At 37.4% G+C, this 18941-nt stretch overlaps 4 protein-coding genes across 10 annotated transcripts; 3 read left to right on the forward strand and 1 right to left on the reverse strand.

Annotated features, from left to right (window-relative positions):
- Positions 1-18: 18 nt before the first annotated feature.
- On the forward strand, positions 19-1726 carry LOC107269809 (RNA exonuclease 4). 4 transcript variants are annotated; one of them, XM_015744074.2, is made up of 4 exons: positions 19-136; positions 231-359; positions 424-762; positions 835-1726. In XM_015744074.2, exons 3-4 carry the CDS (start codon positions 439-441, stop codon positions 1405-1407), a joined length of 897 nt encoding a protein of 298 aa, XP_015599560.1. In that variant the 5' UTR covers positions 19-136; positions 231-359; positions 424-438; the 3' UTR covers positions 1408-1726. The 4 variants fall into 4 exon arrangements, with proteins under 4 accessions (XP_015599560.1, XP_015599561.1, XP_024942943.1 ...); XM_015744075.2 differs by having other exon boundaries at positions 58-238; positions 312-359; XM_025087175.1 differs by having other exon boundaries at positions 63-238.
- LOC107269808 (probable E3 ubiquitin-protein ligase makorin-1) lies at positions 1563-18878 on the reverse strand. Of its 4 annotated transcripts, XM_015744072.2 has the most exons (8): positions 18561-18877; positions 17596-17880; positions 17093-17414; positions 16616-16938; positions 16376-16532; positions 3129-3215; positions 1797-2298; positions 1563-1689 (listed from the first exon to the last, which is right to left on the reverse strand). In XM_015744072.2, the coding sequence occupies exons 1-7, from the start codon at positions 18593-18595 to the stop codon at positions 2275-2277; spliced, it is 1233 nt and encodes a 410-aa protein (XP_015599558.1). In that variant the 5' UTR covers positions 18596-18877; the 3' UTR covers positions 1563-1689; positions 1797-2274. The 4 variants fall into 4 exon arrangements, with proteins under 4 accessions (XP_015599558.1, XP_024942938.1, XP_015599557.1 ...); XM_025087170.1 differs by lacking the exons at positions 1563-1689; positions 1797-2298; positions 3129-3215 and adding an exon at positions 11161-14933 and having other exon boundaries at positions 18561-18878; XM_015744071.2 differs by lacking the exons at positions 1563-1689; positions 1797-2298; positions 3129-3215 and adding an exon at positions 11161-14936 and having other exon boundaries at positions 18561-18876.
- On the forward strand, positions 2293-2913 carry LOC112494652 (flavin-containing monooxygenase FMO GS-OX4-like). Its single transcript, XM_025087177.1, has 2 exons — positions 2293-2722; positions 2811-2913. The coding sequence occupies exons 1-2, from the start codon at positions 2496-2498 to the stop codon at positions 2896-2898; spliced, it is 315 nt and encodes a 104-aa protein (XP_024942945.1). The 5' UTR covers positions 2293-2495; the 3' UTR covers positions 2899-2913.
- On the forward strand, positions 5015-9223 carry LOC107269803. Its single transcript, XM_015744060.2, has 5 exons — positions 5015-5509; positions 5722-6002; positions 6075-6369; positions 6470-8144; positions 8326-9223. Exons 1-5 carry the CDS (start codon positions 5506-5508, stop codon positions 8393-8395), a joined length of 2325 nt encoding a protein of 774 aa, XP_015599546.1. The 5' UTR covers positions 5015-5505; the 3' UTR covers positions 8396-9223.
- Positions 18879-18941: the final 63 nt, after the last annotated feature.

Genomic DNA, 18941 nt, shown 5'->3' on the forward strand with positions numbered 1-18941 from the left:
AAAGTAAACTAAAAAACATTGCGCTATCGTGAAGTTGATTTCTGTTTCCCTTTACTTGTGATATTTTCAATTATAGTTCATGCGACTCGCAAATATGATTTCTATATAATCTGCGAGTCATTTAAATAGATTTATGGTAGGATTCTCCAAATTATTAAAAACATTATAATTATTAGGAAACAGACGGTGGATTTTAAATTTATATTCTAACGAATTTTCACGTCTGACAGCAAAAGAAGTAAGTTACGCCAATAATTAGTGCGTGTCACTTTAAATATTCTCTATATAATTGGAATCAATACGTGAAATAGATGGATCTACATAATTTAGGGACAAACAAACGACACTTTGCATTTAAGGTATTAATGACTGTTGAGCATTGTTATGTAGTGCTTATCCACAATAACCACGTGTAATGTTCAGGTTAAAAAGAAGTGAATGAGGAAGATGAAAGATCATCCGCGGAATTGTTCCGTCAGCAAAATTGAAGGACATAGTGTAAATCCAACAAAAAGAATTAAACCTGTGGACAATAGTAAGGAGCCTGCTGATACCTTGAAAAAGAAAAAAAAAGAACATGCACCAGTAATAGAAGTTAAACGCTGTGCATCTGGCTCCAATTGGGAAAAGTTCAAGGATCTTGTTTCTCAGGAAGCATCTTCTGAGAAATGTGTAAAACCAAAACCGTCACGACAATCTAAATCTTTGGCAGTATCAAAGCAAACTTTACGGAATATGGGACAACCAAACCTTTATGCCACGGTAAATGAGTTAGGATCATACACAATTTTTTTTACATTTCATACAGTTACAGTTATATTTTTGATCTTTCAGTATCCTTCTGCTACTAGTAGCGAAGCGAAGGTGAATGAGACTAAAGATCAAGCAAAAAATATGATAACCAAACAAATTGCTATGGATTGCGAGATGGTTGGTATAGGTGATGGTACAGAGAGCATGATTGCTCGTGTATCCATAGTCAACAGACATGGAGTATGTCTTTATGATAAATATGTAAAACCTAGAGAAAGAATCAAAGATTATAGAACTGAAGTCAGTGGTATAAGACCTCATCATCTTGCTACTGGAGAGGAATTTGCGGTTGTACAAAAAGAAGTGTCAGAAATATTAAAAGGGAAAATATTAATAGGCCATGCAATTAAAAATGACCTAGACGTTTTATATTTATCTCATCCCAAGAGATCCCTAAGAGACACATCCAAATATAAACCCTTTAGAAAAGTGTCCATGGGTAATACACCTAGTTTAAAGAAGCTGGCATTAGAATTATTAGGTATAGAAATACAGACTGGTGAACATAATTCCGTGGAGGATGCACGAGCGGCTATGCAACTTTATATGATATACAAAAATCAATGGGAAATGGAAATTTATTCAAGACGATAGTTTTCATTTCTCTCAGTTTCGTTATAATAATAAATTACATTCTCACTGTCGAATTCATGTCAATTAATTAACTTAATCGTAACAATTCGCTACATGACTTGGCTCAATTAACAACCTTCCTTAACTAGCATAAATATTTGCAAAAAACGTAATTGCACAAGCCGAGTCAACAGAATCGTTAACATAATGCGTCCGTTATAATTATTCATATTTTCTGTTTTGCTCGAAAGAGCAATACATGTTTCACATGTTGAATGACTTGCTGTTAAAAATTGAACATTGCTGTAAAGTGATAAAAATAAAATTGATTTTTCAAGAATTTCTGTTCCGTATCTATTCTTATCGTGAACAATATATTCCTTCTTATATGACATATTGAAACTCCATACCATAATTATCTTGCGAAGTAATTTTCCGGGAACTGATCGAAGGTCACTTTGTACGCTTATTTCTTGGCGCGAAGAAGAGATTCGTGTTTGTGAACATTTTTTAATTTATTACAGCAGTAGTATAGGAATCACGCGGCCTTGTTATCAGCCTCGCCGACCTCGTTTGGAGTAACTTTTCTGATCTCTACATAAAGCCAGTTATACAAAATCGCACTGAACGTTTATACACTTAATGTCTTTTAGTCACTGATTGTGCACAGTACATTTTCTTCTGAGTGCGGAATCCGATTGTCTTTTATTCTTGTGCTTAAGTTATCGTCTAGAGTTGTTCCTTATTATCGCTCAAAGAAAAAGATAAGAGGATGATATCTTGGCCGTGAGGGATGTTTTCTCGTGACTTTCCAATTGAGTTTCGCCAACTACGTGGGAGACATTGACTATCCGTACCGTCGGCTAGTTTCTTCCGTTCGGACAGAAATTACAGGAAGCAAATAAAGTTGAGCTGAAAAACGAAGGAATATTTGCAATATAAAGTTAAACAGTAGCTGCAGCTACACCTTTCACATTTCATAGCTTCTCCATGTTGGATCATCTGTTATTTTCTTGGCATCATAGAATATACTTTATCAAATCCCTGTGACCTTTGATTCGTTGAATATAATATAACAGTGCAATAGTTTTCAATAAGATAGAAAAAAAATGCGCGTTGCTATCATAGGCGCGGGAGCTGCTGGATTAGCAGCTCTTAGACACTGTGTTAATGTTGAGAATAATGATTTCGAAAATCCTGAACAATCTGCAAAACTCATTACGGTGATCTGTTATGAAAAATCGGATCAAATCGGAGGAACATGGGTTTATACACCAGAAACTGGTGTGGACAATTACGGAATTCCGATTCACTCCAGCATGTACAACAGCCTGAGGTAAATATACAATATTTATATTAATATCTATATGTAATTATTTTAATATGTGTCAACAAATATCTCCCAGACAAATTAAAACTTCCAGACGCGGCTTCTATCCTAAAGCCAATTGTAATCGTATGAACAGCGACTGCAGAATTCTCAAAATTATAAAAAAATGTCTTATTTTATAAACTAATAAGATTTACCTTTATCAGAGCAAATTTACCGAAGGAAGTAATGGGCTACCCGGATTTCCCAATACCGGAGAATTCAAAAAGTTACTTATCCCGGAGAGAAATTCTGGATTTTCTTAATTCCTACTGCGATTACTTTCAACTGCGGCAATTTATCCAGGTAAATCAAATCATAGAAACCTAATCATTAACTAAATATTGATTTCCTAGATTATAATACCAGATACCTTTCTACTTGGCAGTTCCGTCATTATGTAGAATTTGTTGAACCGATATCCACCGGTGATCGAAAATGGGCAGTCAGGGTGAAAGATCTGAAAAATAATAAAGTCACAACAAATGTATTCGATGCAATAATGATCTGCAACGGTCATTACTTTGAACCTAATACAGTTTCTATAGAAGGTTCCGAGGTCTTTAAAGGATCTCAAATGCACAGTCACGATTATAGAATCCCCGAGGTCTTTTCCGGTAAAAGGATTGTCGTCTTTGGAGCTGGTCCTTCGGGTTTGTAAAATAACTTTGTTTCTTTATGAAAGCGGAAATATTTTATACGAGGAAGGTATAAAATGCATTTTTAACGTTTAAACAGGAATGGATCTAGCACTGGAAATATCACGGACTGCTGACCGTGTAATATTGAGTCACCACACGAAAGACCCAATACTCACGAAATTCCCGGATAACGTGTTACAGAAAACAGATCTTGTCCGGCTGACAGAAAATGAAGCAATTTTTATGGACGGTTCTAAAGAAACCGTCGATGTAATTTTTTACTGCACTGGTAATTCATTTTATTGTATTAAATACTTCTAATTTTAATTTATAACAATCTAATGAACTTTTTACATCTGTAAAGGATACAAATACAGTTTTCCTTTTCTTTCTGATCGTTGTGAAGTTCGTGTGAAGTCCAATATGGTGACGCCACTCTGGAAACATTTAATTTCAATAGAAAATTCGTCTCTGGCTTTTATAGGACTGCCATTTTATGTATGCGCGTTCAGCATGTTTGACTTACAGGCACGTATAATGGTGCAGAAGCCTACATTCTCCAGTTTACAATTAATTCATAATGAATTATATGAAATTCAGGTGCGATTCGTGCTGCAGTTCTGGCTCTCAAAGAAAGAATTACCATCCAAGAAAGACATGCTCGACGATGAGAGTGAGGAATTGAAAAAAAGATATTCACAAGGTTTGACAAAGCGTCAGTTTCACATGATGGGTCCAGACCAAGGTCCTTATTATCAAGATTTGGCTGAGACTGCTGGAATAAATCCATTGCCACCGGTTCTTACAAAATTGCACAATGAGAGTAGCATGAGATTCTTGGATGACTTAGTTAATTACCGCGAGGATCGATATGCAATCATTGACGATTGGAATTTCGTGAAACTCTAAAACAGTCTACCTATAAACGAAAAGAACGAAAAATTCAAATACCTAATAATTTACATTTCAAAATAAATTAAATACTCAATTAACCATTTTATACCACTTTATACTGCAATATATAAACAATTGAAAGTACTGACTTCTTTTTTTAGATAGGTATATCCCAACAAAGGTTCATTAATGATTTTCTCGTTAAGGCATCCAATTAGTTAGCGCCTGTATTCCTTATAATCAGGGTGAAAGTACTGAATTACCAGGTATATATGCATGATTACATGATTCTAGAGTGAAGTAAAAATAAAAGTCAAGAAGAAACAGTAGTAGGTCATCGCTCTGTAACGTACCACACGTGTCTAAGCGAATATAGTATTCATATAGTAGTATAGTATAGTAACCATAAAGTACCAAGTACTATGGTGAGAACATAATAATTAATGAACGACATGCTTTCCATTGTAAGGTACGCGACGTAAAATTGTATAGGGAATACGTACGTAAGCATATTACAGAATGCTAATAAAGCAGCAGCTACGAGGAAAGTCATAACTACACTGTAGTAAAGCGTAGGATTTAGGAGCCATCTTGCCTGTTATACAGTTACGCACAGTACAGAATGGTCTGTCAGTAGTTTCCGTTTGAATAGGTGCTGAGTATATTTTCCTAAGGAAGAAAAAGAATTTAATCTAATTATTAAAGTTATTAAGTCAAGTATTAAACCTGCGCTATATTGTGTTGGCAAGATACCAAAAGTTCCTCCTTCGTTGACTAATTTCAATGAAAAGAAACTTCTACCTACGTCCCTGTGCCACTTATATAGCGCTTGGAGTAACGTCAACGGACGCGTCATTCCGCATTGACGTTTTATCAAGAATTTCTTTGCGATAAGGATTTCCTCTCTATGGATTTCTTGAATCCATCAACTGCTGACGAACAAGATTTCTTGACATTGCATATAGAACTGTTAGGTTGAAATTATCAAGATTTTATTCTTTGTAACCTAGAGCTTACCTCAGGGCGTTTCATTATCGGCTAAAACAGGACAAAGTTTGTTAAAAAATATAATACTGAATTATTTGAAGAACCTACAAGATGCATGGTATTGTGCTGCTCTGTGGAATAGATGGATATTGTGGGTTTTATGAAAAGGTTTCTATACGATGAGAAACTCTGATGTAATCAAGACTGCTAGCATCCTGTGCTAATAATATGGGTGAGTACGAGGAAACTTTTTCCATAATTGTGTTTAACTGTGTATTGGATTCAGTTATGTTTGCTTATTTGATTAGATAAGTGTCATAGAGGAAATATAGTTTTTGGAGTCTAGATTGCATTCATTGTCGGTGTGATATAAATGACATTATAGATGACAATTTAGAGGATAGAATGTTAAGTAGGATTTACTAACATAAAGACATTGTACAGTGATGGCAGGAACTGAGGGTGTGCCAGGGCCTGCCATGGAAGAGCCACTGTCATCCAGACTACAGTGGCTTCAGCAGCGTCGAGAGGCACTTCAGGATAAACTTGCGCAAAAGAATAATGAATTAAAAAATCTCTGTGTTGAGGAGGCTGAACTTACTGGAGTATTACCACCAGAAATACCACTAGAACCAGGAGAAAGTCCACCAACATTCCGTAGAAGAGTTGGCACTGCGTTCACTTACCCTCAGAATCTAATTAACAAACTCAAAAGCAGTGAAGCGGTAACTATATCAGGTTTATAAAACTTCATTTAATTCTCATTCTTCTCTAATGTTTTACAATCAATGTAACAGGAGGAGTCTGCACTGGAATTAGAGCGTCAGGTCCAAGTGGGCATAGCTGAAGCTGCCTTAGGTATATTTAATGATCCAGCTGAGAGTAAAGCTGTGCGTCGCAAGCACAGATTAGTTTATCAACAAAGTCAAAGAAGACTACAAGATTTGGATGCGCGTTTAAATTTCATACGACAAAGTCATGGCAAGAGTCACCGCCAAACACAGCTTCCTCATGTCTACGGAACACAACCTTATCCCCAAGCTCACGTCAAGCACAGAACTAAGAAGCCGCGACCACCCTTAGAAAGTACAGGTAAATACTTTGATCAATATTTTTCATTCATTTCATCTACTTACCACAAATTTAGATGGGTTATCACAAAAACGACTACACGAATTGCATAATATTTTAGGTAGTGAAGGTAGTGCGAAGAGTTCCAGAGGAGTTCTTCAGGAAGGTGGTGTAAGTTTGAGTCCACTAGGACCAGAACACAATTACAACACGTATCCAGGACATGGATTCCAGGATGGCGAGAACATACGTCCAATCGTACCAAATGTCTACAATCACAATCGCATAGGTCATCCAGCCGTAAGTCCCGTTATGCATCGACAAAGTCCGAAACTCATAGAACATGATCTCAACGATAATCACAACGTTTACATCCTACCTGAACCATACCGAACGCGAACATATTCCCACGGTAGCGGAGGTTCACGTAATCATAATCATTACACGGATGCTGAGAGAAATTATCGTCCAGTACCCAACACGTATACGGAGCATGAGCGACAGTTACGTCATAGACAGTTACAACATCAACAACAGCAGTTGCAGAATCATCAACATTATCCACAAGAATACAGAACCCTGGATAACGACGTACAGCTTCGACACCCTTCCCAGGCTTACTACGAAGCAGAGCCTCATGTTCATCGTTATGCCCATACACCTGACTATCAACTATCTTGTCAACACCACAGTCAATCACAATCCCTTCAAAGGAGAGAGCGTGAATTGACTGGCACTAGAATTCCAAGGAATCCTGGACCACCAAACGATCCTCATCAACCGCCAGGATATTGGATGCGTTACGAGAATGATATAATATGGTGTTCAGATGAGAAACCTGTCGACAGATTTGGAAGTCTTGATCGTAGGAAGCACAATGCACTTCAGAATACAAATAGTACAGGAATAGACCCACAGTCTCGTTATCACACAGTTGCAGGTAATAAGACATCATCGATGCTACCTAGACATCATCTTCCTCTGTACCCACCACTATCCGAACAAGCCCCACCGAATAGAATGTTATTAAGGACTCAGTCTCTAGGCAGTGTGGAAACATGGCACTCTGGATATACACAGGAATCACCTGATAACAAAGATACCACAGACAATATTGTTCGCAAGAAGGAAAAGGAGTGGTACGAAACCTCTTTAGATACAGCCTCTAGTCCTGGTCCAGGTTCCGGATCAGGATCAGGCTCAGGCTCAGTCCCTGCAGTGATACATCAAAACTTTCGTCAACCAACAGCCTCAATCCCATCTATACCGAAAGTCATACCGCCCTCCAGAGAACTTCTCTCCGAGGATCAAGACCAGAGGAATCATCGTCGCGAAATGGTTCAGGAGGAGCAACGTCAGCATCTTCAGGCACTACAAAATCGTTACCACCAACCTGGCAAAATACCCCTAGAAATACCCGCCGAGTCAAAACACTCAGACAACAACGAAGTGCCCCTAGAATCCCCAAAAAATTGTACAATAGTACAAGCTGGCAAATATCAACCATACCGCGAAGTGACAAAACCCTTCGAGATGTCAGACTTCTACAAGTACTCGACGAAATTTCGCAAAAGAACAGAGAATTCTCAAGGTCAGGTTACGACTGATAGCACAAATCACGTGGGTAGTTTAAATCCAAGTAAACCATTACAAGATCGTCGTATAGACACGATGGTGGAAATGAGTCAAGAATTGACATTATCCAATGTCGATGACGGAATTCTTCCTAACCCGGTGCAAAAAAGAATATATCAACCCCTTCAGCGAATGACTTGTCAACCCTATGGCACCTTAAGGTAATGTGTGCGTGGTCGTGTGCCAATAGCCAAGTGTCTAACAATAATCGATCAATCCAGATCGGCAAAACATGGAACTACCAATAACCGAATGCGTCTAATTAATATCATCATCCAGGTGCTTACATCCCAGTGTACCGGAAATGGAAGTGATGTACTAATACATGACTAATAATTCCAGGCCGGAAGATGCTAGCAGCGAGTGGCACATGTCAGAAATAGATCCGACTTCTAGCGCTACGCTGGTATAGCAAGTTACATGGAGATAAGAACTTTTCATAGTTGATAGTGCACGACAAGGATCAGTGCGGATTTTGAAAACGCCAGTATACTCCCTACGAATATTATAGGGCTGTAAATAATTATTCAAAGTGTCGATTCACTTTCCACACACGTAACATCGATTAGCACTCAACGAATGTGAGTCTAGATATTTTTCACACGCTCCTAACATTGGCTAGTCGAGTGTCGATTTCTGATTTAATTATTGTTGCGCAATTTTCACGAGTGATACGGTTATACAATACTGTCATATATACATATATATATATTTACCACCACTGGTGCCTTTGCAAAAAATATGCCAACATAACTTCGTATACTTAAATCCCTACGATTTGGCTCATTAAAAGTGCGTAGGCAGAAACTTCTACGAAGGGATTCACTGATTGTGTTCAACTGCCACACGATAATGCTACTGAACGATAAAAATATTATTATTATATTGTGATTGCTTGTCGAATAGACATGTTATTGTCTAGTACTAATCAATAAGCGTGCGTAGGAATTCTTTTAGAGAGAGTACCAGGATAATTATAAAAAAATATTAATGAAACCCAGTTATATCTGAGTGCTATGACAATTTCGAAATACCAACGTAATTACGTACGTTTAAGAAAAACTCATGCTAAATTTAAGTGCCTTCGTACAATAATAGATTGTAAGTGCCTTATTATTATTATATTTAAGAGCCAAAGACTGCGTGTGAATCGGACAATTGTTAAAGGTTTATCACATCGGTTCGAGTGTCTGATATTTATTATATGTAAATCAATAAAAGCCTATTTTGTACGTTCCAATCTAGATTTTTCAACAAAAAAGTAATGCCAAAAAGCCTATACAGTTAAAACAATATATCCCAATTTTGCAGGTCGATTTAAAGAAAATGACACTTTAAAAAATCGCCATGACGGTTTTTACCCTTTGTTTTATTATACAATATACAATTTCGATGACAATTTATATACATTGATCAATTAATGCATTTGCTGGCAATCGAGATGATTATTAAGAGGATATATCTGTTTAAGATACATACACTGCGGGTCCTCGATAAACTTAGCCGAGTCATTCGAAATCATCATCTCCCAGTCTTAACATACGCCACACGTATCAAAGTCGAAAGCGGAAAGAGATAAAACAATTCGAAATCCTAATTAGGATCAATAGAGAGAATCGTTGCATACAGGATGTTCGTGTGTCTTATTAACATTAATCATTGATACAAGAGCCATTCAAGATCTCACGTCAATTTAAATAACCATCGTCGCATTATAATAATATAATTAATAATTTGTGTGTATATGACATCTCGGATTCAGCGTATATACCTCAGAATCTTTGGTCGGATTTGTAATTCTAAAAAGGCTCTCGTGAAGTATATCGAACAAAGTCACGTTATATCAAGTAACCATCTGCCGCACAATAATACAATTATACCTGATGATTTACAATTAATCATACAACAAAAGGTACGATTGAAATACGAGGGACGGATACTAACAATTTCATGCTTTTTACTATGGCGCGTATAAGAAGTCATGCACTGCATATATAATTAATAAGTTTCTGTTGATTGACCACATAAAAATATTATGCAAGGTCGTAATTCAATTAATATCATTAATGCACTTGTGTAATTGCATTAATAATCGACAGTAATGATAACGGATCCTACAGCTGTTCCTTTTTCCTTTCATTCGAAACCTGTACAACGGTTTAACGGTTAAATTCGTATACTGCGTAAGTCAACAGTAAAGTGAAACTAACCAGACGTTATTCTCTAATAGATTGAAAGTTAATAAATGTTAGTATAATTTCATTTTCCTCGTTTTTTTTTAACAATAAATCAAACATTGACGAGATAATTTATCCTTTTGTGCGCTGCACACGATAACGGAAATATAAACATTTCAGTTCAATTGCAACAATATCAAACACGTATGTATATATATAATATAAAATTTACTTCAACGATTATTATTACTAGTAATTATTATAAGAAATAAAAATCGTCCAAACCACATACGACACTTCTGACATAAATATTTTTTAGTTGTTTTTCGAAAGCAGTCTCTGCAAGACCCTGTCAAGAATTTATCATAATTCGTGCAGCCATTAGCGTAGAAAATTTGTAATTATTATCACCATCCTATTGGGAGACATCCTGTACTTGGTACTGTTTTAATTCTTTATCGTAGCAATGATAACCGCGAGGGAAAGGGTCAAGCATGCACATTGCTGGTAAGTAGACATTACCGATAATTTATCATTTATATAATATAAGACTGTAAGAATAGACACACGTATATATATGTATAACGCTGAGATGTCGATAAGAGTTGAGACTAAAAATTCTAATTCAAAACCAGCCCAAAAGTTAACCTTAATTCCAGTCTAATATTAATCTCGCTCATTAGTCTCCAGATTCTCGTGACTTCCTAGATTATTTAATGATTTTTCATTATTACAAAAAAAAAACCAGTATCACTTCAGGACTTGTCACAAGAAGCTGAAGATTTCTCATGGTAAATACGAAGAGCTAGTTTAAATTTTTTTTTTTTAGTTTTCAAGTAAATATGCCTCTCGTACAAACTAATTAATATATACCCTTCAAATATAGAGATAGCAGATAAGATGGCATCAGGGGTCCAGGATAAATAGTAAACAGTAATGACATATGATAAATGTCAACGTAAATAAAAGACGTATAAGAAAAAAAAAAGAACTGGCTTCGTCCAGTGTATTCACCGATAATTGTTTATTACGTTTTCTACTTCCAATAACAAAAATATATTATCGTAAGAAATGAATTCGAAGCCAACCATCGAACTCCCATACTAACATACAAATTAATGACTAAGAGGCTCTAACGGCGCATACGAAAATGTATCTTTATCAATTTTGTTTTTGTTTTCGCTTTTTTAATATACTTTTCATTCCGATTAATCATTAGGTCCGACAATTAATTAAATCGGTTTTCTTGCGTATAACGGTTAGCATCGCCGTGACCCACGGCTCTGATGTTAGTATTACGTAAATATGCTAGATTCATTCATTCATTACTTACGAAAGGTGGTACTACGATCTCCAACGGCATTATAGACTCTTTATCGTCGATAATAATATTGATGGATTATCGAACGAACAACGCTGACGGTACGACCCTCGAAATAATCTTATACACGCATTTTAATGCCCTTTGCTCTCTGGTATACGATTAATGCGCGAATAAATACATACTGAGAGTCGCGACGTGGACCTGAGGGCCTTGAAGTGGGTCGAGGGTCGTAAGGTCAGATCGAACCTTTATAAAGGTCTAAAGCAATAGTTACAAACGTACAGTAGTATTAATAACTCGTATAGCGGTGGGGCTGATGTTATTTTCAATCTTCATCCGAGGGTCGTTCTTAATTAAATTCGAATTAATAACGAGAGACTTGCGTGTGCTTCGTCGTGCGGACTTACAAATATCAATGACGATTTTTCAAAATCTATAAATATACCCTAAGAGAAAGCAATGACATTCGTCTCTTTTCTCAGGCTTTCAATTATTTTGCTTACCACCAGATGTATTTTTATCGTTAATATACTATATCATCATACCAATGGTATTTATCACGGGCTTACATCATTTACTATTCTTGTATCGTTTTAACATCGTAGCTAATCGCCAAGACAGGGATGCTAAGGACAATAGTTGGTTTTGACAATCGACGTGGCATTATATTAAAAGAAAATAATTGTTTGCACGGATCATATTAAAATTGTACAGCTCGAAGGTGAGTTGAGGAATATTTAAGTTTTTCGATAGCTCGCCCCAGTCAAGAACGTGTTATTAAAATATTATGTATAATTTTATAATAAAATTTCGCCAGAGTCCCCATCCCCGATTCCAGTCGAGATATCCTCTGAGCGATTATTAGCGAAAACGAAATATCCATTGTTAGGATTAAAAAGGATGGAGGTACCGAATAATTAATCTCAATCCAGAGAGCATTGATTGCTTCATTAGAACTTCGAGAAGTCGCTATCACGAACCAATTGGGAAAGCATAATTTTGTTTTATACATATACATATATATATATATATATATATATATATATATATATATATATATCCTTAGCATCCCTTTCTCAAATATAAACAGGCGCTACTTCAACGCATCGTTGACAATTTTTTAAATATTACGTGAAGCATCTGCACGAGAACCAAGCCGCTTAAGTATATAAGTAAATTAATTACTAATTAGTACGAAGTCGTTAATAGCGCTAAGTCATCAAACGATGCGGCTAGTGCACGAGAGAGGTACGCGAAATTTAATCATTTTTGTGATTATGAGATTTCTAATAAAATACGCTAAGCTAAGTGTTATCACTAAAAAGAGAAATAAAGCAATAGAAAGAGAAAGAAAGAAAAAAAAAAGAATCAATACGACCGCGACGATATTCGCTAAATTGGAATACAGAGATAATAATTGTGGACATTAACGAGTGTCGTCGCTACATTATAATGATATTAATGGATAAAGCAATAGAGAATTCAGCATCAGCCCGTAAAACGAAACTGACAATATTCAATAATATGTAAATCGAATGTCGCTAGGATAATTAATGTTTAAACGCATTACGTAAAGCTATCTTAATAAATATAGCAACAATAGCAACGAAGGCAGTAGCAGTGTATTATCGAGCGTGCTCCACCTCAATCTATCACAAGTCGAGCGCCATATTTAAACGTTTTTCATTTTCTCTCGCGAAAGAATCCATTCTGAAAGCGCATATTTTATCATCACTAACGCTATTATCAGCATTCGTTCGCACACATTCGCTCGTATATCATCGTAGAGGCAAGACGCACACACAAAAAACAACAATCACGCGATTCACTCGTTCGTTCATGCATTCAAACAGAAACAAAAATAATAAAAAAAAAAAATACATCTAACGCAATATACAAAGTAACGCTATACAGGTTGAATAATTTAAAGGAATTTCTTAAATATTTGCGGAGCCGCAGCGGGAGGTAGGATGATACTCGGTAAATCGTACTTCAAGCCGAACGTCCGTTTTCTTTCTTTTTCTCTCTCATTATTTTCCTTTTCCTTTAAGTATATTCAATTAAGTATACGAATAGACGATCTAATCATTCTCATATGCGGTGTCAAACGTGAATCCAATGTATGTGTAACGCGGCTCCTAAACCTGGGTATTCCATTGATTGAATATTGCCTGCTCGTATCCACGTGCATTAAAAATTCGTGACATTGCGTGCAATTTACATTCAATCTGTAGACAGCGTGTTACATCAAAAAGTTACTGTATAGACGTTCAGGACATGAACAATCGCGTACCCGATAAAATACAAATGCCACACACTTGCCAAAGGATTAAACCAGATAAAGTACAGCGAGACTCCTTAATCATATAACTCCGATACAATTAACTCTTAAAACGACACTCCTAAGGATAAATATCGCGCGGTACATTATTCATGTTACATCGAACATCGATCTTAAGGTTCGAAAACGGCGAGCTGATATCTTTTTTTTCTTAATCGCTTTGGCGCGATCTAAAGTTCCTTAAGGATCTCTTAAAGTAACATCCGAGGCAAACGACGGGAGCTGCAACTCAACTCCACGATCACTAGGAGCGATAAGTATCATTGGATCGAGTGACCATAATCGACACGACACTCGGCATCTTCACGCGCAACTTCTTGAGCAAACGGTAAAGGATACGTGAACTGTTAATATACGGCGCGTGAACGGTGGACATTAGTCTAAGTATCGCGTGGTGATTGAAAAACCTGGATTAGTCGAGTAAACGATTGGATACGATCAACGTGTCTACAACAGCGTCCTCTTCTTTATGCGATTCAAGGGCCTATTCGAAAGTCAGCCATAATCTTAAAAGAAACTCTTTTTACCCTTCCGATCGCATCCATTGTTATATTCGATTTGAATGCATAGATTGTGCAATTCTTGGTAAGATTTGAGCGGCCATCTTTTGCCATCCCAATCGACACGATAATCGTAGGATAAGTGGCGATATACGTGAAGCGTTGAGAAAGTCGAAGAATCGATCGCCATTACTTATCGATACTTACCTGATGGTCACTTAATAATGCGATTGCGATAAATCGCGATATATATATCGCGTCGAGCTTGAAGCACTGTCAGCCAAGTGTTTTTTTTTTCCATTTTTCATTTTATGTGCACGAGAGTGTCGAAAGCTTTAATACTACCATCTTACAGGGGATGAGCAGTATCGAGCTCGAGATTCGTGAAGCTACGGCTCGGGCGGATCACGCCTGGCGAGTTGAGGGTGGGTTGGGGGGGGGGGAAGTGTTGTGATATCGCGACAGCGATACAACTAGTCAAAAAATAAATCGTACTCCGACCAATCGGAGTCCTCCGAATCTGAGAAAAAGGCAACAATATCTTCGAGCTCGTCGATGCTGTACATCAAGTGATTGTCCCGCGCGTCCAAGAAGTCCCATAGGATGATCTGCTGCAGGAGACACAAGAAAAGTCCCAAGGATTAATCGTTAGGCATTTATTATTACGACTTACATAAACGAGTAACAAGTATCGAGGCGGTACAATATAACGAGCAGAATTATGTGGAGCAAGATATTATATAATAAATGATCGGAGTTAGCATTAATGACTATTGGCTGACGTATCATTACCTGGCCATGTCATCGAAGGTGTTTTCTATTTTTTTTTTTTCCATTGCGAATGAACCTATCGTACTATCGACCTACGCATATTTTTTGCCATTAATTTCTTTTTAAATAGAACAAAGCTCCAACTGTCTGATGTAATTCCTGTCCAATTGACACGTAGCTGCTCTCGACTATTGTGATGTCTATTAATTCATAGGAATCGAACGCGCTTAAAGAATCTTTGGGTCATTTGTTAAAATCTAATCACACCCTGGTCCCGTTGTTTCTTAAAAATCGACTGATACTAGCCTGATAGGGGGTATACGAATTTCAGTGGGTCATTGGGTCAAGCAGGTTACGACTTAAGAGATAACGTATAAATGATTTAACTTTTGATAAGAGAATTCTAGAGATAATAATTGAAATAGTAGACAAAAATGCAGAAAGACTCAGTGCAAGTGTCATCTTAAAATATATTTAGTTAACAGCTCATATAGGACTTGACGTTATGTCAGAACAAGAGAACATCTATGTCCTTATTCCTTACGTAGGAAACTTTTGATGTTCTTAATTATGCTATGCCAGCACAAGCGTATAAAATATGAATAAAATATCCTCATGACACTGTCCCATTAATCGATCGCGTGTAACTAGATCTAATGGCAATGACCAGTTTAAGCAGTGGTAGAAAAATATAACAGTGGGATCTTTGATCCGACAGCATGCTTAGTGGCTACTAAAATCTATATCGATTATTCTATAGTGCATAAGTGTGAACGGAAAGCTTAAGGCACAGTAGAATCAATAAGAATCTCTGTTGCAATGCGCGACTAGAGATTTTCTTGCAGACAGTGAATACGTTCAGGATAATTACTTTAAATTGCGTTCATACGTTCTTTCCTTACTCTCTATATCCAGGACATGCACTATGGCAATAGTACCAGCGGTTACAAAGCGAAGATTCGCTTTCAGACTGCATTGATTCCATATTTAAATTGTATTCTTGTGAATGAACATATTGCAATTATTATTATTATACCTATATGACACGAAAAAAAGAAGGAAGGTTGGCGTAAGGCTCAAATTTCAATTGAATTTTTTCGAAAATGACATTTCAGTCAACTGTCAGGAGATTCAAAAGTTCTGAAGAGTATCGACTGACGTTAGAGAGACTGAGTACAGACGCGGAATACACGTTTGCTAGGACAGATAGTACAAATGGAATTGTAAGACGTGGACGACAAGTCGGATGATAAGTATATATCCACTCGACTACACTTACGTGCAAGAAATCAATGTCGGAGTCAGCGTTGCGTCGCTGTCGAACTGGTGGTCCCACGTCCGCCTTGGTACCGTCAGGTAGAGCGTGCAGGTAGAAACACTTGTTGCCAAAGGGACACTTGCCACGACCCTTCATGAAGTACTTGCAGTCCTTGGTGCTGATAATCAGAAAATAAAGAGTCATGTAATTATTTGAAAGATCATTAATTCAATGCATTGTAGCCGTAAAAGACTGTCTTACCTGAGTACTCCTTTATAATCCATAATGAGCTTTTCTTTTTCTTCTTTTGTATCGACCCAGTACATACTAGGACAAACAAAGTCCGAAGTGACACGGCACTCTGGACAGGCTCTGATGATTTTATTATCGAATTGCGTGGCTTGTCTCCACTTCCTTATACAGGTTAAGCAAAAACAGTGGTTGCAGTTCGGTAAGATACCGAACCTTTGTTCCCGCGTAGACTTCTCCATTATCACCTCGAAGCAAACACCGCATGACTTTTCTTGACTCCGCTGTATAGCGAACGAGAGTTCCATGTCGACCTCGTGCTGTTTGACGCAAGCCTTGAGAAATAGAATTACGAATGAGAATCACAGTATCAGATATTTCAATCATCAATGATGTCACTTGCCTCAGCCGGAGATATAAGAATACAGTGAGTGATACTTTCCAAATCTCTTACTGAGATTCGGTTAGTAGGTTAGAATACATCCTTACGTTTGTGTGTTTCTTCCGTTCCTCCTCATTGTGCGGATGAAGTGCTGCACGACCGCACAGCTCGCATATGTCGCCGTGTACGTATGTACAGTTTGGTTTTTTACATATGCCACTGGCTTCTGCGTAGGGACAAAGCGGGGCAGACGATGAGGTTACTGACTGTCCGGTAGCATTCACAGCCCGAGCGTAGGAGACTGGTGCTGATGTAGTTGCTGATGTACTAGAGGTCTCAGCCGTCGATGAAGACGAGGCGGTTGGTATTGACAATGGTACGAACTCTGGAGCGTTCACCCATTCCTCAGCCAGTCGTGGGACCTCCTTACTGAACACACATAATTATGAATTTCAATATATTTGACCTAAGATAGGGTAGATTCTCGCCTAAAACTTTCATTCATCGGTAATATTGACCTTTCCAGATGTTAAAATACGTATTAATATACGCATTGACGTATACCATATACCAAGGTGACGAGTAATGAGACGTTAACGTTGCGACATACATCTTTTCCGTAACCGAAGCAGAAGAGATACCGGAAGTGTGGGACTCGAAAGAAGAAGTCTCGGCCGTGGCTGGGCTGGAATCCTCGTCCGTGATGTGCTTGAACCGGCATCGGTCACCAAACTTGCACATCCCTTGCTTGAAGAAATGACAGGCAGCTGTAGAGGCAGCAGTTACAGTTGATGTAGCCTCCGTCTCGATGCTGGAACCACCCTCACGTCTTGTTTCTTGCACATGACGATACTGGCAGTTATTTCCCTCTCGGCATATACCATTTTTAAAATACCTGAAACCAAAACAAGGTACTGTCAATGTTTGCCAACTGTTGAAAAACAAGTTGTATGCCAACATGCAAAGGAAATACGTATGAATATTAAATCAGAAGTTATATCTAGCAGTGCAAAAGTAAATTGTTCTGATTCAAAAAACTTCAATGTCACCTTCCTCTTTCACTCATCGTGAACTATTTTCAAATGCTTGTGACCAGAATACAAGACATTCTACATTATTAACTGCTCGTTATATAAAAAAACTAAAACAGCATCAATGCTATTCGCAAAGTTACTATTTTACTTTAATTTTACTATTAATTGCTACATAGTAGCTCGAAACTTTTTAGTATTCAATATTGATAGAATTTAATAATAATTCAAGGTAAGTTAAACTTTAAAACAAATGACAAGCCAATGACTTTTGACATAGCATTAGCACAATATAGATATACAAGTCGTTCGTCCATTTCAAAGCACCCTATACATAAATGCAAGCAGTGCAAAACTGTCATGTCAATATTTACACTGCCAAAAATGTTGACGTTTGGTACACAATTACTCCGTAATGCTTTGAACGCAACTTTAATCCCTATAACGATCTTAAGCGGATAGCAGGTCAAGTCTAGGATATAAAGTTTCAGAAGTCATTAACGATGCGTCTTCGTTAATAATTAAAAGAAATTATTATTCTTACCGGCAAGGGACGCTCCGTGTCCAATTGTCGGCCATTTTCTTAAAGATCCCGTCGTAACAATGGTACGGCGCGCACTAGTAGAGCCCTGAGTTTTAAGCTCAAGTATGAGCAATCTCAGGAGCACTCAACAAACCAGGATTCCCTTCGTTATTAGGAAACTTGTTTGGCAACTGAATATATTATCAAGACAACTTTACCGCATGCACGGCCTTTTCTTCGCCTCGCCCCGTACCCCCGTTTTTATTCTCTCAGGATGAACCACGCGCTTTCAGCTTAACCGTCGCTCCGAAACTGTTAGCAAAATGACGATTGCTAAACTCCCCTTGTACGGTTGAAAAAAAAAACATTCATGAATACCCAGTAGTTGGCCAACCTGTTTAT

Source organism: Cephus cinctus, unplaced genomic scaffold, assembly GCF_000341935.2.
Source record: "Cephus cinctus unplaced genomic scaffold, Ccin1 Ccin1_scaffold0690, whole genome shotgun sequence".
Taxonomy (NCBI): domain Eukaryota; kingdom Metazoa; phylum Arthropoda; class Insecta; order Hymenoptera; family Cephidae; genus Cephus; species Cephus cinctus.